We start from the raw sequence: 25,283 nt of genomic DNA, 5'->3' as shown, positions 1-25,283 counted from the left end.
CAGCAGCAGCCATTAAAGCACATATGCAAATTAGCAAATGTGTGCAAGAAAAGGAGAGAAAAATACTTCACGTGGTCGAGGAAGGAAGCAAGTTGCATGCTGGGAAAGATGGACGTATAAATACGAGGGTGAGAAAGCGCTGTTTAGCGCCAGCATCAGGTGGCAGGGATAGAGACTTTTAAAAAGCATGTGTGCGAAAAAAACTTTGGAAAAATAGTGAAATGGGTTGTTTTGAAAGAGCCATGAATAAAATTTTTTTTCTTAAATGCCAAGTCGTATTTTTATTTCTTTCCAGTTTTATTTGTTTGTTCCTTTGCGACGGTACCAGACCAAGTGTGGGTCCGAGAGGTTCGAAATGTAACGACACAGTTAAAAAAATAATGATCCCATTACATATATGGTATTCCACAGACAGACAGTTTTAGGAAAGAAACTCTGCTCATGGAATATTCGTTTAGCTTTACACACACATATAGAAAATAAGGAAATTGTTGACAGTTGTTGTAGCTAGAAGAGTATTCGCTGTGAAAGTTTTACGAGGAAGAAGAGCATAGATTGGAGCTCAGTCGAGCACCTACCATAAAAGTAATGATAGAATAGAGATAAACTCGCAACATCTGTGAGAAAGAGGATGTAGGGAGGTGAAAAGGTTCTTGCCCGCTAGATTTGAAAGACAGTTTTGTACCCTTTCAAGGCAGGAAACGGTGCTCTTCCCTTAGGTCCCCAAAACGTGGCATCATAATTTAGCTTCAGTTGAGTATTTAGCTGCTTACACCAAGAACAATACTGAATTATAAGTTCGGCTAGCAGCATGGCGTTGTTAGCTGACAATCAACAATTAATGGCAATGAAGAAGGATAATTACCTAATTACTGAACCCATTTTTCAATCCAAACAGGAATCTCTAAAGTGCTATTCAGTAATTGAACAAATCAGCAGTCGAGAGTTTTCAAAATGGCCGTGCGATAATTGGGGTAATTTTGAAAAAGGTAGCCATATTCTTTCACTTAATTTGCTCACCCTTTAAATGTTTTCTGTTTTTCTTTGAAATCTGTTTTTATACTGAAACTCGAGTAAATTTATGCTTTTATATATGCTTTAATGACACGAAATACATGCTCAAATGGCCATTAGTTTTGGGATCGAGTTATGTTTGAAAATTGTAATTCTTATAACTAGCTGTAATTTGTAGTTAACTGAACAAGCCACCAATCTCTAAAAAAAAAAAGAGAAACAAATAGCAGTGGTGGTTGTAAGCCAAAGGGTCACAAGTGCATTCTAGCTAACGCTTACAAAGAAAAACAAAGTTTTAAAAGTGTCAATTTGAGGTTATTTCTTTTTGTTTTGGAATAGAGTTGTTTAAAAAAACTTAAAAAAAAAAAAAAAAAAAAAAAAAAAAACTCTTTCAATTCTTCAAATTACTCATAATTTGTAATCGATTGTAATTAACTAAACAAATCATCAATTTCTCACTTAGTTATATATAGTTCTCTCATCCTCTCTCACTGTTGGTAACATCTTCATCTTTTCAACTACTACTACTACTACTTTGAGTATTTGAAATTGCACAGTCGATGATATTTATCTCTCTCTCCCACAATGAGAAATGGAGCACAAGAGTTGGAAAGTGGAATTGAAGAGTCAGCGGTCCCGAGGAGGAGTGCTCTGACCTGCAAAAAATACCTGAGCGGACCCCGTCTGCATTCCCTGGTAGAGATGCCTCAGACAACTAACCCTTTTTCAAATAAAGAAAACAAAACCTGGGAAAGTGGACCTCCTGCACAGAACCATACCACAAACAAGACGCCATTGATTTTGGTGTCGAGGAATTAATGCAGTCTCTATTACGAAAGTTTCATCATTTGTAAAAGAGATCAGCAATGAAATACAAATTGTTTTTGATTTTTATAAAGACTGTTTAATTGTCAGCTGTAATGATTTAGATATTAAACAAGTAACCAATTGTGAATGTCGGATCAAGTTAAAATTCCAGTTGAGTTTAATGAAGATTTGGTTGAGTAAATGTTTGTTCAGAGGCAGACATTTTTTTCTATTGTTAGCCAGCCACTTCCTTTCCTATTGAACGGTTCGCTTTTTTTTTTTTTTTTTTTGTTAGTCTGTTTGGAATTCAGGAGATTGAGCGTTCGTGGTGGGATCTCTTTCAGGATTGGTTTGTCAAAGTGATTCCACCTTTTTATTCAGGAAATCTTGCTGATATATTCCGAGGAAATATAATCAGTATAAAATAATGAAACTCAACAGACAGAGTAAGTTATAACAAGTTTATTGAGTAATCCATTCTCAGTGGATGTCAGGATCTTCCACTATATCACTTGCTTAATTAGTGTCTGATGGATCAAATTCAATACAAATGTGATTTTTTTTTTTCTTTGAAGATTGTAATGCTGAGTATGGGGCAGCCAAACCAGCTATCAACATTCCCCTACTTTTTTAAACTAGCCTAGAGGTCTTTTTAGTATCCTCGTTGTTCCCTTAAGTGTAATCGTCTGGATCTTTTTTGCACTTGGTTCACCAGGAATATTAGTTAGGTAGAACTTCAGGTTCTTCTTCATAAGCCCTTTGGCACCTATAATAACTGGTATGATTGATATCTCACTAAGATTCAAGTTTCTTTACATATCATACATGACACCTTGGTATTTGGTCTGTTTCTCTCTTTCAGCTCTGTTCAGTCCTCCATCATTAGGGACACTCACTTCAATGAAGATTGCCACTCTCTCTGACTTATTCCATATAACTATGTCAGGTTTCACAGCAGCATTTTCTAGCTAGGTTGCTGTAAGGATTACATGGTCGTAATGTTTAAATGGGAGATTTTGCAAATACACATACTTAACTTCATATAAATATGAGATTTCTTTTTTGTATTTTTTTTTAATAGTGTTCTAATCTACTATTTATTATTATTGGTTCCAATATTGTATTAAATGTTATAATAGGTCTATTTAAAAAGCCATGATCACTCAACATATGTGTTGCTTTTTTGAGATATCTTACTCTTTGCAGTTCTATTTTTACTTTGCTGCACAGAGGAAAATAATTTCCCTTTCGTATTCTGTCACTAGTCATAGAAAGAGTGTTCATTTACATACTTATAATAGAGGTGACACTATATCATTATTAAATTCCAGAAAATTTAAATCCAGAAAGAATTTATGGCTGACCAATACCAATATTGTTTCTATAAAAAACAAAATAAAAAAAAATTTGTTAAAAAAATCATTCTGTCGACAAAGCCACAATCCACTTACCATAATAATTCTGTTTATCCCTAGCCATTTGCTGCCCATGCGTTTCTAATTGTTGAATCATGAGATTTCCTAATTGTAGACATTTCCAGGTTCTAAAAGAAAACGAAGAAAAAAAAGAAAAATATTATGCTGATTTTTTACTTTAGGGTGGCAAAGTAAAGAAGAAAACTTAGTTGAATTTATTTTTAGATTTTTTTTTTTTTTTCAACAATTTATTTTAAGAAATTTTTTTTATTTCAACAATAGAAATGCTTATCATAGATTTCCTAGGTTTAACAGTTAATATTAACAAGTGTAGAGCATGCAGAATATCCAGGAATCTGATCAAAAGAAGATATCATATAAATTAAGTTCGATGGAAATGCACTTTGCATAATTGTTGCTCACTTTTGTTATTTCTTAATATATTTTTTTCATTTTTTTTTTTTATTTAGCTTCTTTACAGAAGGTTAGACAACAAGGTCAGGTGTGAGTTTGATGATAGTGTTTCTGTGGAACAAACTAGATTCGAACTTGGCACACCAAGTTTTTTCAGTCCGTATTGTTAACCATCTAGCCAATGTCACCCACCACCCCTCAATTATCCGTTTAGTAATATAGTTTTAGTTTCATTATTCTTTAGCATGAAAAGAATCTTTCTTAAAATCAATTGCTGACAAAAAAAAAAAATGTTGAGAAGTTATCTCCCTTACTTTACCAACCTAAAAAAAAAGGGGGGGGTCACAGAAAAGAAATCAACAAAATTTCCAAGGGAAATCCTAAAAATTTGACACCCTGGCAATACCAAGCAAGTCAGCTAGTTAATATGTACAGTAATCCGACAGTCAGAAAAAAATCCCAGGTCAGTTCTGCCCATAATCAGAAAGTACTTAGCGACAATTCCACGAAGGTCACTTGGTAATTCAATGCAAGAAATGCCAAAACATTTACAGGCCATAAAAAGCAAAAGGCCAGGCCACAGCGTCAAGAGTTACTCAGATTACAAACAAAACACAAAATAAAAACGCCTGCAATGGAAATGAATACTACAAGCGTTTGCTAACAGTGAAATGCCATAAAAAAAAAAGTCAGCGCTTAAAACGCATATGGAGCATCTATTATTCGGAACAATCATCATTGATGCGGTTGTTGGCATTAATTTTGGTTTGTGTAATTTCAAGTTTCCAAGACATTACAACACTGACCTATTGCTGTTGTTTGGTGATAATGCTTGTTACATAAACACCGTTATTTGATGTCAATAAAAAGCAGGGAAACAAGTGCTTCCATGCTGTTTGTTTTATCAGACTTAGCAAAGTACTCCAAGGTGGAAGCGATATTTATTTGCAATTTTCAACTGAAAAATGATAAAAATTAACAGAACCCCTTTCTAACTGATGATGTAATTCGCACCATTTCTCTTCACTTCTAATAGTATATTACACCTCAACATAGCGCGTGTGCATAAATCGCCTTCCTAAAAAACAAAACAAAAAAAGAACTCCTTATTCTTCAAACAGCTTATATGCAGTCCACAATCGTCTAATTTGTATACAATCAGTGAGAATTTGCAATCATTCATGTGACCATTAAAGATAAACTCAACTGGGCGTCACCATTTTGTTTTCCATTATTTGGCAGCTGAACCCTACAAGACGCGCAGACACGTGGGCGTTTTTGAGACAAATAATGTTTGCACTCCTTCCAATTTCCTCTACATCAAATACTAATTTCATATTATGTTTCTGAATATTTGAGATAAGAATTCGTGATTTGCATTATTTGGATTATTCAGACTACTAGTCTCATCTTGAGTGCTATTTTCACAACATTTTGGCCTTTGCAACCTTTGACTTTCAACTGGTCATAACTGATGGAACAAGAGCATACTAACGTCATGGATTAAATAAAGACTTCCATTCGAAATTCTGTGCAGATTCTCAAATTCCATCAGATACACCTAAAGAAGGTCAGGTTACATCGACCTAAACGTTGTGAAAATAACACTCAAGATGAGAACAGTAGTTTGAAGAATCCAAATAATACAAATCCTATGCATATTTTTATTAAAAAAATTTTTTTGTCAGTTTTGTTTTCTTGAAAACAGTAAAAATATTGACACTTTTTTTGGCAGAATCATTAATTATGGATAATTTTCAACCACCATATTTGTGGAACAGTCTCAGCACTCTCCTTGGAATCCATATCAGAAAAACACCAGAAGGATGGCAAAAACGGTCAGAAAATGAATTTAAACATTCAAAATTTGACTATAAGGCGACATGAGAAAGGGAAAATGCATTATTGATGACATGACACGGTAAAAAAACTGGTTGGTTTTTAGTTGGTTGCTTTTGTTTTATGGCACATCAAGCCTTTTCAGATTATTTAATGATAAATCTAGTAATTTTGAAAAAAACTTGTTATTCTTCGAGTTCTTTGTATGTTCAAATATTTATTCGTGGTGTTTGGTTTGGTTGTTTTGTAGAGGAAAAATGTTTTTGTATTTGACTTTGCAGAACATATTTGAGTTTTGCAAAAGGGAAAGGAAAAATTCCATGCATTCCTTGAGGGTCTCAGGCTGAAAATCGATGATTGCATCCACATTCTGAGTGAGATATTGAAACTCATGTAGCTGCAGGTAGGCAGTATGTGTGGCCGTAAGACTTGGTGCCTTTTCAAAAGATGCAGGCTTGGCTGTTAGAGAACTTCATTAATTACACTTCATCTGATATTTGGCCTTCAACCTTGCCAGACCAACGCCCCCCCCCCCAACTTTTTATGTAGGGCATGAGGTAAAAATATACTAACAAATTCGGCCGTAACACAAAGGAAAGAGTCTATAAAGCATTTGGGTGCCTAGATCTGAAGACAGTGAAAAAAAGCTTGTGGCCAGTTCTAATATATATATATATATATATATATATATATATATATAAACCAAGATGGGTGCCAAAACAAACAAAAGGTGTCAAGTTTTCCATGAATTTTCTTTCTTTTTTTTCGACATTATACTATTGTGCATTTTTTTTTTTCTTTCTATGCAAAGAATTTCTCATTTTTCTGAAGAGTATATGCACAAAAAGAGTCGGTATTGACATAATAATCAATTGGTTCTGCATAATTAAACGGATCTGTAAAAAATGTACCAAAATTTTAACATGCTGGAAGAGCTGTTTTGCATGAAAATAAATATTTAGATTTTAAAATGTAACTATACTATTATTCTTTATATATATATATATATATATATATATTGCAAATGTCAAAAGATTTCACTCAAATTTTTAATTTATTTTAGGAAGAAGTCAAAGTTTTCGTTATATTACCTCTTACATGTGTTTCGTTAGATAGTGAAAGATCACTCAACAACTCCTTAAGAGACAAATGGATATTCCTGAAGAATTGTTAGAAAGTTTAATATATGGAATGAAAAAATAATTTGAAGAAAAAGAGAAAGGGAGCTATATGAAGTCTATAAAAACAAATTTAAGAACACTTAATGTAACGTTCATATAAACCTACAACCCAAAAGTTATAGAATTCAAAACAAACATAGGTAATGTCAGAAAAAAATCAGAAACACATTTTTTAGATTTCATCTTTAAAATCTAAACTAAAAAGAAAAAAAAAAAAAAACAATAATAGGCTATTATATATATATATACATATAATACACACACACACACACACACACACACACACACACACACACACACACAACCTCTGAGCAAAAAAAAAAATGGGCCAAGAGTGAAAGAAGGAAGAAATCGATTTTTCAATATTTTTCCATGAAATTTTGTTAATTTTAACTGAAAATTTCTATTTTGTAGATCATTATTATTATAGCATATAATAATGAATGAAAAAATTAATCCTAAAAATGGTAAGACTGCATCTTGGCAAGGATATAAAAAACCGAATTGCAGGATTAAGGCAGTCCAAAGTGACTTACAAGCAGATTTTTGATATTTTAAGAAAAGAAAATGTGAAAACATATCTTTCTGTAGTGAAGCGAATTGGTCAAAGGTTCGAAGTCAAACGCTTAGTGAAAGGGAAATCTGGATCTGGTCACCCTAGAGCATCCACTTTGAAGGATGACCACAGTCTTAAATTAACTGTTTTGAAGGATCGAGAAGAAACTTATGTCGACTATAGCAAAGAATTAAAACAGGGGCTGGAAATTCTCTAGACGAATGAAAGAAATAGGATTTTTCCCTAAAAGGCGTGCAAAGAAGCCATTTTTATCTAAAAAGAACATCAATGATAAGAGATTGGCAAAAAAGATACAGACTGGTTCAGGGATGTTTCCCGGTTAGATAGAATCAAGATTTTGTCTTGTTAGTGATGTTCCCGATGCTCCTGAACGGTGCAATCGAAGAACTGGAGCATGATTTTCGCCAAGTTGCATGAAAACGACAGTTAAACACGGGAATGGAGGGGCAATGGTATGAGGAACTTTTACTGCAGCAGAAGTTGGGGAACTTATTAGGTGTGAGAAGTCAATCATTGCAAACGGAATACATTCAAATGTTAGAAACAGGATTGTTACCAAGTATCCAGAAGCTGGGAATATCCTAGAACATTATTTTTCGACATGATAATGCCCATGCACACACTGTTAAAGTCACAAAAAAATGTTTTTCTGGTAATTGATGTGATATTTTGGTCAAGTCAAAGCCCCGATTTAAACCAAATCGATAATATTTGGTGCATATCTCGTGCATTGGCCGGAAGAAATTTGAGAACAATGACAAACTGTAGGAAGCTGTGCAAAGTGAATGAAATAGCATCTCCTCTTCACAGTGTTCCACTTTGGTTGAGAGCATGTCTAAAAGGATTGATCTTATAAAGAAATCAAAAGGGAATGCGATTCCATCCTAAGCATTTATTAAAGTAAATGTCTTGTTCTGTGTTATTAGTCTTGTTCAAGTTTCCTTGTTCAATTGTTCATTGTTCAATATAACTTTTACTGCAATAAAATGTATGAAATTTGTTTGTTCCATGTTTTTTTTTTTTTGCTCACGAGTGTGTGTGTATATATATATATATATATATATATATATGTTAGTGATGGGACGATTCCAATAATTTTCCAATCTTAATCACACAAGAGACTTCTTGGCCTTCAGGCCAAGATCAAAGTATGGTACATTTCTTCAGATGCTACACTTAAATTTCTTGTTCTCTCTTAGTGGAGGAGAAATCTTTCACGACCGAAACAATTTTTTTTCCCCCAATTTTATCCACATTAAAAAAAAAACAAAAAAACGACCCTGGTGTCTAACTGTCCCATGGGGAGGCATTGTAAATAAGAATTCTGATAGAATTACAAATTCCATACTAAATCTCTGATTTAGATACAATTACTAATTTCGATTCTTTATAAATCTTGAAATATTTAACTATAGAGTTGCTATTTTTTTATCCCGATTTCTGTAAAAATACATGTTAAATGTGTAGATATTTTCTCCATCAAAAAATACACATGATGTATAGATTTTAGTTTTACTGGTAAATCAATATTTATTATTTTAACATTAATGTTCTGTTATCATTAGCAGAAGATTTTGTTATCATTAGCAGAAGATTTTGTTATCATTAGCAGAAGATTTTGCTTTAAAAAAATATAATTAAAAAAATGATTAAAAGAATTTTTTTTTTTTTTTGGCATCAGAAAATAAGCACAAATTTTTCCAATTTAATTCTCCCAAAAGTTCCAATTTTTCTGGTTTCCAATTAATTGCCTCAACAATATATATATATATATATATATATATATATATATATATATATATATATATATATATATATATATATATCTGACAAATCCTCAAAAGGATGAAATGTAAAATTCTGTGTAGCTTAAAGCTTAATTGCCATATATATTATCATAACTTATTACATAACTTACTACAATATATATTTTTTCATTATTTTTAATTAATATATATCTATATCCACAAATAAGCTGAGAAAAGAAAATACTATATAGACATTATGTTATATTAAGTCTCTATTAGTGTTCAATTTCAAGGGAGAAGAACTTTGCATTATAGCTTGACAGAAAATTTTATCCTTTTCATCAGAGTACTCGTCCCTATGAGGAACAACTAATTAACATTCATATCCACAGACAAGCTGGTTTCATTTTCATTAACATTCAGTATGGCTATATACAACTACTCCTATAACTGCACGACTTGAATCTAGAACCTTGGATCTCAATTGATTGCTAAGATCCAACATATTAGTTGATATGTGTTTACTTTATCTAAATATTTAAATAATAATTATTCTTTATACAAATAGACACTAGCGTTTCATACTTACGCAATCATCACTGTAAGGGTGACAATTCCTGCCAATCATGAGATTCAACCCCAGCCACAAAGCTACCTTTTGCTTCATATGCTAAGCCTCCACCTCAGGGCCACCAAATAATTGCTAAGAGAATGAAGGGAATTACAAACTATTAAGCGCCAAATATGGGAGATTATATATATATATATATATATATATATATATATATATATATATATATATACACACACACACACACCAATTGAAGCCTGCCAGTTACTCAGGTGGATAAGACCAGTTACCTTGGCCCATGGATTACATCTACAGAGTAAACAAGCATTTATCAAACTTGACTCAGCATTATGATTCAATACTATCAACGCTCAAGACTAGACAATACATTCTCTTAAGGTATAGGTTTGGTCTATTTTGTTATATGCTTGCAAAAGGTGGACTTTCTGCCCCAAATGATGTTCTCAGGACATGTTGACCGTCAAAGAGGCATAGAACATCTAGTATTGACTCATAGAATGCCAGGATAAAAAAAAAAAAACAAGGTCTACTTTGATGAACAACTTGATCGATTGGACAGGATTATCCTCTAAAGTTGAGCTATTTCGGGCTATGGATAGCTGCCCATATTGGAGAGCCGTGGTAGCCAACATTGTTAAACGGCAGTGCTGCTGATGATGATGATATATATATACTAGAAGCATAAGTCAGTTTATACATAAAAAAATTAAATAATTTCAATGTAGAGATGTAATGGGTAGACACAAACTGAAGCAACTTAAAACATATGATGGAACGAGCTATGCATATTCACCTTTTATTAATACAAGATATATGTATTCTACATTTAGCTGGAAATTCTGTATTGTATGATATTTCGGGAAAATTTACCTTCCTCAGTAATGTGCTCGACTTTAGTTCAAAAGTGCATACAATACCAAACTTCCATCTGAAGATGCTGAGACAAGTAATGACACAATGTAAATATAAAATATTTTTTCTTGCATTAATAAAAAATGAATTTGCATAGCTTATTCTACTGCTAAATGTTCAGACAAATAAACAAAAAAAGTGGTAAAACAAAATACATAACAAATAAATGTTACGCTTCTACCTATCTGGATAAGTCTTTTGTATTTTAACTTATTTTAAAATGTTTATTTCATTTGAAACACAAGTAATGTTGAGGTGAGTTAGAAGAGGAGCAAAATGTCTGACATAAAGATGGTCTTTATATACACACTAAGCAATGCTTCAAGCAAACTACATTAATCTCTTAAAATAATTTTTTCATTCAACATATGGCTCTAAAACAGACATTAAATAGAAGATGAAGATAATACATACACTTGGCTTGACTTCTGAATCATTTCCATCCATCGGTTGCGTTCAAAGTCACTGTCTGCGGCCAGAAAAATGCGACCCTGAGAAGGAGAAAAATATATGTATTAAAAAAACATACAAAGCCAGTTTATTATTCTTAATTTTATTTATTGAAACACTTTTTTTCCGAGCTGTCCACCAAGACATACAATTCTAGGTTCGACTCTTTGCTGTTAAATGTGGGTGGGTACGTTTGCTAGTATAAAATTAAATACATTTGTAAAATTATGTTATGGTTGTTTTATAGTAGAAAAGTGTTGTTTCTTGCAAGACATGATCAAGTTTTGCAATGGAAAAGGACAAAAAACAATATCAATGCTTTGTGGGGTTTTTTTTATCAGGAAGCCAATACCTACAGACAGCCCGATCTGGAAGCACTACATGCCCTAACATATATTATCACTCCAAGCTAAAGTGGACCTAGAAGCAATGGTAATGAAGGGGCAACTTCACATTCCTAACAGCCCTTAAATGGGGTCTCATAACTGGATGTCTTGAGGTCATACCCAGGAGCAGATAAAGATCAGGAAGAGGCGACTGTATTGTATTATTGTTAAATATTGGATGGGTATGTTTGCTAGTATAAATATGAGTGAAAATATAACTGCTTAGATAGATCTGGTGTGATGTCAAAAATAAACATTTTTGAGAAGCTAGGAGAGGTATATATATATATATTATTCCTTAATTGGAATTTTTTTTTTTTTTTTTTTTTCGAAGTTCCTATCCGTCGCGGTTACCACCTGACGAAGGCCAGAGGAAGTTGGCCGAAACGTTGTGAACCAATAAAAAAAAACAGCAACTAATAAAGATGAGACTAATAGTCCGAAATAAAAATAAAAATTAACAAGCTAGGAGAGGTCCAGACATTTTACTTCTTATATAAACTAAAAATCGTGAGAAAGGAAGTTGGTGATATTCAGTCAGATATGACGTCAGGCATATCTGAAAGTGAGTGGCAAGAATCATTCTAGCTTGTTTGGAGCAAGCAACCAGGCTTACAAAATCTACTGATCGTATTGCTAATCTAACGAGTGTTAAATTAAGCTATCAGTTCCAAAATAATTCATAATCACTTCATATATTTCTGTCTCTCCCCCTCAGTTTTCATCTTGCAGCTTGAATAATCATGGCCGAATAAATCATTCACCTTACAAGATTGTGTTGCTAATGGAATGATAAGTGATGAGAGAAGATGTTGGTAATCTTTAATTACCGTTAAAAAAGCTGACCTCAATCTTCAGAGAAATAACACAGACGAGTGCACGTAGATCTGCGTTAGATGGACAACAACGTCAATCTTGGAAATAATGTTTAAAGAGAAATAATACTTGTATGGTGAAGTTATCTCCCCTGTCAAAATACATTTTGAAATATGATCAATCTGATTTTTCGTCTCCAATATTCAAATCAGAACACCATTCAAGATCATACTCCTCAACAAAGCTCTTTTAAAGGAGACTTTGCTGGTTCAGCTACACTGCATGCTGCAATAAAGAACAGCTTATCCATGAAGCAATGGCTCAAAAATCACTCCAAGGTTGGTGAAGATGCCCAGGAGACCAGCTGTAGATGGGGTTCCACATTGTCAGACCTAGCTCCAGTGTTCGCAGCTGGTTGCAGGAATAGCTGGCCATCACGATATTGGTCATTGCAGACTGTCATGGATAGTCTCCGTTTATCCGGGATGCTGTGTGTTCTAATGGAAGGAGCCAGCTGAACACATCCTAGGTGAATGTCGACTCAAGTTAACAACATAAAAATAGAAGAAAACCAAAAAGGAGTAGGCTACCAAAACAATTAAACTCTTTAATCATGGAATTTTTTTTTTTTTTTTTTTTTTTTTTTTTACAACGGAGTCATCACTTATCAAGGCTCAGAGGCCACTTGAGGATAAAAGTTAATGAGTGTATGGTAGTCAATGGGATAATATCGTAGTAATCGTTAGTAGTGTAAAATTTGGTAAATTGGATTGCTAATTTTCCCAGTTGTAAAATTGTTAATAATATTGACCTCCATAGAATCGTTTTCATCCATTTATTTTTTCATATTTGTGTTTTATCGCTCACAAACCTGCTGGGAACAAAGTATGATTTTAAGTGGTTGAAATATTAATGTTTAAATATTATTTAATTGGAATTCATTATTGAGATGAGTATTATTTATCAATTTATTTATTGCGGACTATTATCCTCATCTTTCTTAGTTGTTGTTTCACAACGTTTCGACCAACTATTCTTTTGGCCTTCATCAGGTGGTAACTGTGACAGGATAGGAACTCCGAATCTAACTGCATTCTCAGCAATTACTGCCGTCCATAGTTGTTGTCGTCGTCTCATTACGTCTTTGGCCAAGTAAGCCTCTGGCCAGCTTTGGGTAGGATTGAAACCACTATCTTCAGACAATTCTCACCTGGAACCGTAGAGATTCAATGTCTCTATCCACTGTGCCACAAGCCCCGAAGTGCAATCATCAAAGTAGGATTTTTTGGTCTTATAAATCCATGTTTATTCATTATCCGATCTTCCATGGTCGGGTCGGGTCCGTACCGAATGGGATATATATTATTTAATTGGAATTCATTATTGAGATGAGTATTATTTATTAATTTATTTATTGTGGACTATTATCTTCATCTTTCTTAGTTGTTGTTTCACGACTTTTCGGTCAACTATTCCTCTGGCCTTCATCAGGTGGTAACCTATCCCGTCGCGGTTACCACCTGACGAAAGCCAGAGGAATAGTTGGCTGAAATGTCGTGAAACAACAACTAAGAAAGATGAGGATAATAGTCCACAATAAATAAATAATGTTTAAACTACTTAAAGAAGCAAATGATTACATAGGGTCAACTGTGTGATAATTCCTGACTTATATCACATCTGCCTTCCGGTAGTCAGTTCATCATCATCTTAATTAAACTTAAAGCTACAGGTATTTCTTGGCCGTTCTTACATTTTTTTTTTTTTTTTTTTTTTTTGCACATTTCAGGTCAAATCTTGGCAGATGGTGTTGCATTTAGGTTTCTAAAGGGTGTGGTCGACCCAACCCAATTTACTGTAAAAGTGCTGCTTTGTAACTTAATGTTAATTGACTATGGCTCTGTCTCTTGAGTCTTAAATGTTTATTTAAAAATAGAATAAAATTTGAGTAAGGGAAAAACTTACATTTATATCTCGACTGCTCACAACAAAGGAAAATGGATGGGATGGTTCTTGAGTGACAGACACCTGACAATCACCTAGGGGGATGATGCCCTGGAATAAATAAGTAATAAATAAATATATTATATATACATTATGGGAAAGAAAAGAAGGAATAAAAAAAAATTATTCTAAAAAATAATCATTTTTAAAAAGCTTTACATGATATTAATTTCAAATATTACGCAATATAAAGTTTAAACAGATTTTTTTATAGAACAGGTTTCCAATAATAAAAAAAATATATTCATCTAATAGAATATATGACTCTTGAGATAATAAAAATTGCAAAAAAAAAAAAATCGATTAAAAAAAAATTGTTTGGATTTGATTTAAAATGACAGGGTGATAATCAAATTCTGCACTTTTTTTTCCAAAAAACTATGGACGCCTGTCAGCAGAATTTTTAGATACATCTATCAACAGAACAGAAAATTAATTTCCTCGTCTGTGTAGTTCGTTATTAAAAATCTATTTGTTTTACAAAAGGTAAGTCTTATATTGTTTTTTATCCACTTTTTATTATTGTACATTTTATTTATTCATAAATTTCTGCATAAATGATCTTCCATAGAAATTGACCCAGACTATACGAAAAACACACGAAATGATGACATCACTAATTAATGCATACAATGATGACGTTCTACACAATGGTTTGAAGATGCCTAAAGATCATCGCTAACACAGGTCATTAGAATATTGATGACAATCAATAGTGGAAACAATCTTCATGGTGAATGAAAATAGTATCATTGGTAAACAGTATGCTCTTAGAGACTTTTGATAACTCCCATTGACTTCCCAAAACCTAAGGGGAGACAACCAAAGAGAAACTATTGTATCAAGACATTATATATCATTTTGGTTGATGCAACATCCAATCTTCCTTACATGCATTTTTTTTTTTTCAAACTTGGAAACTTATACGTCGTTTAGAACCAGCCGAGACCAAGTACCCACATAATCAGGATACGAGACTCACAACTGCCAAAGCAAATCTTTTACAGTGAACTTAAAAGAAATGCAGTCAAGGAGGCTATAAGAAGAAATTTAGAAATCATCTAAAAACTGACCTGAAGAAATGTGTGGCTAAATGATAAATTGTTAACTATTCTGTACTTTCCAAAGCAGATTGTTTATGATTATGTACTTTCATCTAACAATTTTTGTGGTTAAATTTGTCACACTACTATTCAAGCTTACAACTTCAAGTTTGCAACCATCTGTTTAAAACAGGCATTTTATTCAAACCAGCAGCATCTCATTTGCAAATGAGGTAATGAGAAAGTGTATAATTAAATGCAGCAGCCATTGTTTTTTTTCTTGTTTGTTTATTTTTGGACCCTTCATGCTTCACAAAATGAAAGATTTGTACCAAATTATTTGCTTATGAGCAGCGACCAGGCATTTTATTACAAAATGCAACATGAATATGTCAGTGATCCAAGCTCAGGACAGGTCATCCTGATGAAAGATCATCGCTCAAAAACCCACCAATGTGCAGTCCCCAAAGAGAAAAACAAAAAGGAAGGAAAACAAAAATGCTCTTAGGCCAACTGGTCAACTGATGCAATCCGCCCTCATTTTGGAAGGATATGCAAGGCTACAATTAGACATGTCAGTCACTGCTGCAATAACGGAGGTATACTACCAGCCTGGAACACAACTACCATCCTCACCGATGAGGCACAGCCACGATTATATCTTGACTATTATAATGGTGGAATCTAGTTATATCACTGATTTAGGGTTTATCTGAAAAATTACCATTTTTGTCTTTTTTCTTTGTGACTATGGTAGCCATAATGAAACAATCAGACAAAACAATACTTAATTTTTACAATGCTTCTGCCGATGTAACCTCCAACCTTCTCCAAATGACAAATTTTGTTGAATATATCTTTATAAAAAGAAGATATGCCTATATATTAGTATGTATATGATTAATTCCTAAACTAATTAACCAAATCATTATGAATTTTGGAACAAAGCTGCAAGGTGTAAAGGGTCTTAATGTAGGTTACATTTAATTTAATTTAGTTTTATGCATAGAGGGAGAATGGAAAGGTCCGTAAAATTTTGAGATAACTATGCCACCCCCTGCCTCAAAAATGGTGGCATCTACATTAGATGACATCACAACAAAGCCGTGAAGGGTTCAGAAGGATTGAGAAGGGAGAACATTAACTATTGGAAAAGTGCGGAAAGCATTGGGCCTTGGGAAGCATTTTGACACACAAACCCCAGAGAATATCATGGCCATTGTCAATGAGAGATCAAAGGTAAGAAGCTGTTGCAATAATGTGAAGCCATCTGCGCTGGTTCTCAAGAGAAGTGGAGAACACTGGAAATCTTGGGTGACTTGTTGTCACTCAGACTGCAGAGAACACCATAGGTTATTGCCAATGAGTGATCGCTGGTGGTGGTCAGTGTGAGAACTCCTAGTGAGTGCATAAAAATAAGGAAATTTCCACATAAGGTTAGAAATAAGTAGAATGGAATTTTCCATTAAACATCGAGTGAAAGCTACATGTCCTGGCAGTTACATTACAGATAGGAAGTCACTAGTGTGACGTGGAAAATGACTAAGAGATCATTTTTATTTTCACTAAATTGTCAGAGAGAGTGGTCAGGTTTAGGATAACTACTACTTTCCCATAAGATATTGGGATTTTTATGAGTGTTGGACTTTTCGATAGCTGATCTCACTCCAAGAGATGGATAAGGTGTATTGTATATGTATAGGTGCATATGACAATAAAAGGTAAAACTTTAAAGTGATCATTAAAACAAAACTGAATTTGTGCTGTCTTTTTTAAATCATGTTTACAAGAGCTGTTATTAAAAAGAAAATGATGACCACAACAAAAGAGAAGGAAAGAGAAAATAAATTACTGCTGCATGTCATCTATCAACAAGACTCAAGCTGTCTTTGCGATGAGCTACCATCAGCAAGATAATCTGCTGCGATAAAAGTAATAACCATGGTTCTACAACAAACATTGTTAAAACTGTAGTTTATGTTTTAAGTATAGTAGAAATCGGGTGAAAGCTACATGTTCTGATAGTTACACCATAGACAGGAAGTCATTTGTGTGACATAGTAATTGGGAAATTTAGATTATTTTCTTTTCATGGAATCGCCAGAAAGTGTGGTTGTTTTATTGTTTTTTTTATATAGTAACTGCTGCACCATGTATGGGGTTGGGGGTGGGGGATATGTGTATTCATGTATACTTTCAATAAAAAAAATAAACCTCCAAAAGACTGTTCAGACTCAAGTGAATTTGTGCTGCACTTTTTCAATAACATATGAGCGCTGTTAATAAAATGATGGAGAAGTCTGTCGTCTACCACGTGAGAAGAGGAAACGAATTACTGTTGTATGTATTACCGACCAATGAGACTCAAGCTATCTACATAATGAGTTGCTGTCGTCCAGATAATCTGCGAATCAACTAATAATTGAGAACAATATATATTAGAATTTTCAGAATGTGAGAGATGATATAATTATATCTTCAGTAAAAGGTCACAACAAAACCAACAAACCGGAAGTTCAAAACTAAAGCTCATCAATTGAATACATCCAAACTCGAGATTCAAAACCTGAATCTCTTGCATGAAGGGAGAGCACCCTGCCACCTAAGCAACCGAGCCACACACAAGAAGGTCTATCAGCTAACACAGATCAAGCAAACCAAGGTGAAATCTGACTATTGAATGTACCTACTTCATCTCAAACTAGTTTTGGACTTCCGGTTTGCTGGCGTTGATAATGTGAGCTGCAACGTTGTTTGAGTGTGGACATAATTATATCATCTCTCACATTCTAATTTGCTTGCTAAGTTAGCTTGTTGGATGACATAACCCTACTTTCTACACACGCACACACACACACATATGTATATATATGTATATATATATATAATACTATATAATACTGGTCTGTAGGTATTAAATATTATTGTAATAATTATGTCACTCTCTTTAAGAAACTCTGTTCTTATTGTTGAGCACTTTAAAGTTGAAATAGAAAGTCGGTCACCTAACCTCGCATATTAAGATCATGATATATTCATTAAATCACTAAGGCCGGATGTTACATTTAAAAATAAATGTTTTTCTGTTTTTTTTTTTTTTTTTTGTTTTACAAAGGAATTACCACTTATCAAGGCCCAGTGGCCACTCGAGGATAAGCGTTAAAAAGTGTACAGTGGTCAAAAAGACAATATCATAGCAATCATTAGAAGTGTAAATTTGGTAAATTGGATGACTTAAGCGGAACGGTTCATCAAGAACTTGTTTACATTGGACTTGAAGACGGCCATATTGTAGTCAGCTGGAAAGCAGGCGAACAGAAGAGAGTTCCACAGGTGTGCAGTTCTTAGAAAGAAGCTTTGTTCATAGAATCTACATTTAGGTTTAGACACAGATAAAGAGTGGGAGAAATTATTGATAGTGTCCACAGCCAAACGTGTGTTTCTCGTGAATGTTTGCTGAGAGGGGACCATAGATTGGAGTTCAGACGAGCACTTGCCATGAAAATAACGATAAAACAGACAGGCTCGCAATGTCTCTTCTGTGAGAAAGAGGTTGCAGAGAAGCGAAAAGGGCATCCCCACTAGGCTACAAAGTCTATTTTGAACTCTGTCAAGGTAGAATAAGGTCTTCCTAGCAGCCCCTGCTCAGATGTGACAGCAATATTCCATCCTTTGACATACCTGGCTCTTATATAGGTAATTGCATCAACAGGTAGATATATACTGGATCGATAGAAGGATCCCGTAATTTTTCCAGTGACCTTGGCAACAGATTTGATGTATGTATTCAATTTTAGATCAGGAGTAAAGGTCAAGCCCACAAGCTTGTCAAAACATGGAGTCTCCCCAAGACAAGAGCCATTCATTTCAATTGATGCCAGATGGGGATCAGAACGTTGATGAAGCAAAAGATAAAGCTTGGTTTTAGATGCATTAAAAGTAACCAGCCACTTTTTTCCCGATTGTATCACATGCTCATGATCAGAGGATAGAGAATCAGAGAGAACTTGGTCATTTACAGTCTTTGATGTGCTGCCATAGATGGTAGTGTCATCAGCAAAAATGTCTACGAATGATCTTAGGATGTGATTTGGAAGATCATTAATATAGATCAGGAAGAGAGTTGAACCCAGGATAGACCCCTGAGGGACTCCAGCATTAATACTATGAGCTTCTGATTTTTGCCTATCAACCACTACTCTTATGAACCTATCAGACAGAAATGATTTAATAATTGAAAAGACATTTCTAGCTATATCATAACTGGAGATCTTGTGAAGTAAGGCCTTTGATATGTCAAGAGCAATTGCCCTAGAAAGGAAGCCGCCATTGAGTTTCGCTAATCCTATAAGAAATAACTGCAAGCACATCCGTTGTAGATCTAGCAGAACGGAAACTATATTGCATGTCACTAAGGTTATTTTTGCTGAGGTTACAACCAGGATTCAGTTCTGGGGTTCAGGAAGGAGGGAGTCACTCGCTCGACAACAGCACATTTCTGCCCTCTTCTTTTCCAATCGACCACACCTGGCCTCTCGCCACCAATGTCACACCGCACAATCTGAACGTCAGCAACACGAAATACTTTTCAAGAGAACATGTCCACGACTCTTTTCTTTTTGACCCTTCTAGGGAATTTTTCCCAGCTTTTATATCCTCCTATTTAGAAAAAAAAAAAAAAAAAAAAAGAAAGAGACAAGAAAAAAATAGCTTCTCTCATCATGTCCTGACTTCCCAAGATGCCCTTCGAGTATATAAATGAGCTAACCATCCTTTCCTTCTTTCCCAAAGAGCGATGCAGATTCGCCCGGTACATCGTATATTACTTTTTTTTTTGTTTCTAACCATAACCTAGCCTTAAACAGTACCTTTTTTTTTTCTTTCACATATACCCCACAAGCCCCCCCTGATCTTCGAGATCAATAAGACACTTCATAATCCTTCATACAAGCAGGCCTCCTCCTCTCACGTTGAGGCCTCTGGTGGACAACTTCTTAGGGGTTGACGTTTTCAGATTCACTACAGACATTCTCGCCCAGTTGTAAAGAACCGCAATGTGGGGCCAAGTCGAATTGGGGTGCATCGTTAGCTTCTCGGTGAATCTTGACTTCTTCCTTTTCACAGCCATTACTGCCCACCGGCAGGGTCACACGACACAGGTCTAGGATATGCCGGGGAACGCCATTCACCATCACATTGTTCTTCGACTGCGTTCCCGTTACACCCCCCCCCCTCCCCCAGTGAGTGGTACATTTTGCATTGAGGGGCTTCATCCACACCTCCTCACCCACTTTAATTGTAGCTTCTTCACCCTCAATTCCTACCGTTTTGTTGCACGGATGCTGCCACTTATATGTGAAGATGGCTCTATGAGGCACAGCTGTCTCATCTTGTCTGGTTTTTGATGAGGTGTTGTACCAAAACACCGCCTCCATGGGTGAAATGTTGCTTTTTTTCCGCAGCAGCCTTGATGGTGCGATGATTCCTCTCGACTATCCCATTGCCACTCAGCCAATACGCTGCCCTAAAAAATTGCCTTACTTCTCACTTATTACACACCTCTTCAAAGGCTTCTGATCGGAAAGCGTGGCCATTGTCAATTAACAGTTCCTCAACCGGCCCTCTCTCCAAAAATATTTCTTCGATGACCCCTCCAATCACCCATACAGCTTCTGCTCTGATCTCTCTCCAGATGGCAAACTTCCCTGGTCCACAGTCGACCATCGACAGATACAGCTTATGGCGATAATGGGTCACATCAATGACCAATCACTCCCAGTCCTCCGCAATGTGTAACTCTCCTGCTTCGTGTCTGGATGGTCCGGAGTCTATCGATTGGCACTCCTGACAGTGCTCCACTACCTCCCTGACCTCCTCCTCGGTGGTTTCTGGGTAAACCTATCTTGCCAGAAACAATGTCCGTTCTCAATCAAAGTGGTGCATTTCATGTAACTCTTTAACTTCCTCCCTTGCACAACTACCGAGGAAACCTACTTTCCCTCTTGCAGCCAGGCCTTCTTTAACCGTGTCATCGAATCCACTTTGTACTTTTCCGATGGGACTAGCACTACTTGACATTCAGAAACAACTACTTGACATTTAGCTGCTTGTCAGGTTTGTTAGGGGTATTTACGTCGAGGGGGTACAAGTGCTTGCATTAAAGTACTTGTAAAACAGGCAGAGGGATGAAACATTTCATCGATGGGACAGAGGCTGCAGTTTAGATGAAAGTTCAGATTGTTGACTCTCTTTTGAACCTTGTCTAGGAACGAGAGACTAGTAGCAGATGCACCTGCCCGAATATGACAACAATACTCCATGCATGGGCGAATGGTAGCCTTATAGAGGTACAGGATACTTTCAGGCGTTAGTAGTTTTCTAGCACAGTAGAGAGAACCTACCTTCTTTGCAGTCGTCCTGGCAATACTCTCAGTGTAATTGTTCCAACTCATGTTTCCTGTGAACGTTAGGCCGAGGAGAGTGTGTGTGTGTGTGTGTGTGTGTGTGTGTGTGTGTGTGTGTGTGTGTGTGTGTGTACATTTCCCTACCAAATTACTCTGTCAATTTTAAGTCTACAGACTCGAGATTTGACATAAGGAGTCTTGAGATTTGGGAAAATCTTTTTAGTCAGTTTCAGCCAGAAATTTTGCTGTCAAGGGGTCAAAGTTCAACGATTTGACCTTTGAAAACTCTACCAAACTCCTCCGTTAATTTTGGGTTTAAACACTTGAAATTTTAGATGTAGGTTACTTGGATATAGATCAAACTTTTTAACTCAATTTGAGTCCAAAACAATAAGTGTTTAGGGGTCAAAAGTGGTCAAAGTTAAAAAAAAATTGACTTCTGCGGTCTCTACCAAATTACTCAGCCAATTTTTGATCTAAACATTTGAAATCTTCCATAAAGTGTATTCAGACATAGGGCAAGTTTTTAATCGGTTTTTGACCGAGAATTTCGCTGCCCAGGGGACAAAGTTCAAAAGATTTGACCCTTGCAAATTATTCAGTCAATTTTGGGTCTAAACATTTGAAATTCTACATAAAAGGGTATTGAGACATGCATCAAGCTTTTTAATCAGTTTTTAGGCAAAAACTTGGCTGCCAAGAGGTCAAAGTTGAAGGAGTTGACCTTCGCAGACTCTACCACACTTCTCTGCCAATTTTGGGTCTAAACACTTGAAATTTTAAATGTAGGTTACCTGGACAGGAGTCAAACGTTTTAATATGTATATACATATGTACATAAAGTTATGAATAATACATAGGTCCCGAACAAAGCCGGGTTGAACCGCTAGTATATATATATATATTAATAAGTTATGAAAATAGATTAATGGCAATTAAGCTACACAAAGGATTCTGTTACATCTCTATAGGGAATCGTCAGGTTATATATATATACATGTGTGTGTGAGCTTTTTCTTCTCTTCTGACGGAAAGCATTTAGTTTAAAATATCATGGCTTAAAGAGATTTTTCCACTATTTTCCTTTTTGTAACTATTATTGACTTGATAATGTCATAAAGTTTCTATGTAAATTTACTATTTTTTTCTTTAACTTATTCCCTCTCTCATATATATATATATATATATATATATATATATATATATATATATATGCATATAAATTTAATCAATTATTCAGTAAGGAGAGGATACATTAAAAGGAGTAGAGGTTACTCCTTTTGACGTATCCTCCTTACTGAATTAATAATTAAATCGATATGCACCGGTGTATACTTTTGTATTGCTGATATTTTTTCTCATGTCTAAGCTCCACCTCGAATGTTGAGCTTTTTATTATCTTGATAAGTCTCCACTTAAAGAATGTTCAATACTTCTTTGATTCCTATACACCCGGCATTGTCTGGGAGCGTTATTATTGTATTTTTTGTTTTGGAGTTTCTTTTTACTGAGTCAACCCTAAGAGATAGTAATGTTATAAACAGAATTAAAAAAAAATGGATAATAAAGACTAATGGAATAATAAAAAAATTAGGTAAACTTTAGATGCACCGTTTAAATTTCGTTTAGTAAACATGTCAATTTCCTCAAGGGTGTGACACTAATAATGATATTTTTGTGTCACCCCCCACCACCACCACCACCAACCCCCGCCCCACCCCCACACACACATGTACTCAAAATGGAATGAAAGGAAAAGCAGTTAAACCGAAATCCAAGAACTTGGAATAATTTAATTGTCTGAAATGTTTTAGTGCTAGCAATAAATATTAAAAATCCTCATGTCTACAAAGTTATTTGCACTTAAGAATTTATATATATATATATATATATATATATATATATATATATATATATAAGCAATATTCTAAACAAGAAATACGAGAAAAAGTGAAATAACCCTTATTCCATGAGGTTTCAAAGGCAGGTTCTTCTCAGAAGAAAAAACTTTAGCAAACGTTATATATATATATATATATATATATATATATATATTACATAGGAATCACCACTTAGCAAGGCCCGGAGGCCACTCAAGAATAAGGGTTAGTGGGTATACATTAGTCAATGTGATTATAGATTAGCAAACATAAATAGTGGGAATTTTATAAATTGGATTACTTAGAGGGACAGTTCATTAAGAACTTGTTTACGTTGGACTTGAAGACAATCAGATTGTGATCAGCTGGAAAGCAGGCAATTGGAAGAGATTTCCACAGGCATGCAGTTCTAAGAAAGAAGCTTTGTTCATGGAATCTACATTTAGATTTGGGCACAGATAAAGAGCGTGGGAAATTATTGATAGTGGTTTTGGCTAGACGAGTGTTTTTCATGAAATATATATATTTTGTTGAATTTTTAATGATAATATGGTTAATAGCGCCTCCAACCTTGGCGATTATGGAAACTATTTTTCCTTGGAAAATCACCCATATTTATGTTTTTTAACATAAACAAATTAACAAATATTATTTATTATTTTACTTATAAAACAGTAATCTACGAACATGTATTTCGAGACACTACTTATCTGTGTAGCTTGATTGTTTCTAGGATTCGAACCCTCAAACCATATGTATTATGATTAAGTGCTATAATCGTTATGCCATGAGGTTCTAGATGACTTTGCATGTTATTTTTTTATCACTTTAACTAATGTTGATTTTTATCTTTACAATAATAGCGTCTCTAACCTTGGAGATTATGAAACTTTTTTTCCTTAGAAAATCGTCCCTAAACAAATATATATATATATATATTTATATATATAATTATAAAACTCAAACACCTTATAACGGGTGTTGTAACTCAACATCCAGTTTACGACTTCTGGTTGCATACATAAACAACTAATCAACGCGACAATAAAATGTATTGTTTTACTGTGTACGTTTTCAGTATCCCAATTGTTTTTTTTTTTCGCGTTTAAATTATCCAAATAAACAATTATTATGCTTTCTGCATTTTTTTTTTTACATTGTTCATTTCCGTATTACATTGAAGATACTTTAACGCAATTTTCTTACAAATTAATTTACTTTAACCCGTTGACAACCATAAGAGCATTTTACAACGGCAATTTACCAACCGCCTTCCTTTTTTTTTAATTTATTCTATATTTTTTAATACACCTTTCTTAAAAAACATTCATACATTTTCTTCTACACTACCAACATAAATAAATAACCCCGAAAATGTTTTTTTTTTTAGTTACAAATATATAATCAACGTGATAATAAAACTATTGTTTTATTGTGTATGTTTTCAGCATCTCAATTGTTTTTGGGTTTTTTTTCGCATTTAAATTAAAAGATATATCAAAATTTGAATTTAGCTTTAAGTATTATGGTATCGGTTCAGTGCACATTTACCTATAAATATGGCAAATCACTTATCATTCAATGGCTGTAAGTTCCCCCCCCCCCAAAAAAAAATAAATATAAACAGAATGACTCATAGAAATCTATATTCTTTTTAATTTTAATATATTTTCATAGAAATGCTTCTGTTATGTCACAAAAACTGTTTTCTTTACATCACAAATGTCACACTCATACATTAATTTCATAGATAATATAACATACTGACCCAACGGGTCACGGGTAGTCTAGTATATTATTA

The 25,283-nt window shown here is 34.4% G+C and overlaps 1 protein-coding gene across 6 annotated transcripts in view; it reads right to left on the bottom strand.

The window, feature by feature from the left end:
* The window catches only part of LOC145260427 (pleckstrin homology domain-containing family D member 1-like), a 354,121-nt gene that overhangs the window by 109,511 nt on the left and 219,327 nt on the right, over positions 1-25,283 (bottom strand). For all 6 annotated transcript variants that reach the window (XM_080118429.1, XM_080118424.1, XM_080118427.1 and 3 more), the window contains exons 3-5: positions 14,117-14,206; positions 10,914-10,990; positions 3,273-3,364 (exon numbers count right to left, since the gene is read on the bottom strand). In XM_080118429.1, coding sequence (XP_079974555.1) covers positions 3,273-3,364; positions 10,914-10,990; positions 14,117-14,206 — 259 coding nt within the window. The remainder of the gene's footprint in view (positions 1-3,272; positions 3,365-10,913; positions 10,991-14,116; positions 14,207-25,283) is intronic.

The sequence above is a fragment of the Euprymna scolopes genome, chromosome 36, assembly GCF_053919585.1.
Source record: "Euprymna scolopes isolate OS-2025 chromosome 36, ASM5391958v1, whole genome shotgun sequence".
Classification (NCBI taxonomy): domain Eukaryota; kingdom Metazoa; phylum Mollusca; class Cephalopoda; order Sepiida; family Sepiolidae; genus Euprymna; species Euprymna scolopes.
This window is presented reverse-complemented; position numbering and strand designations above follow the sequence as displayed.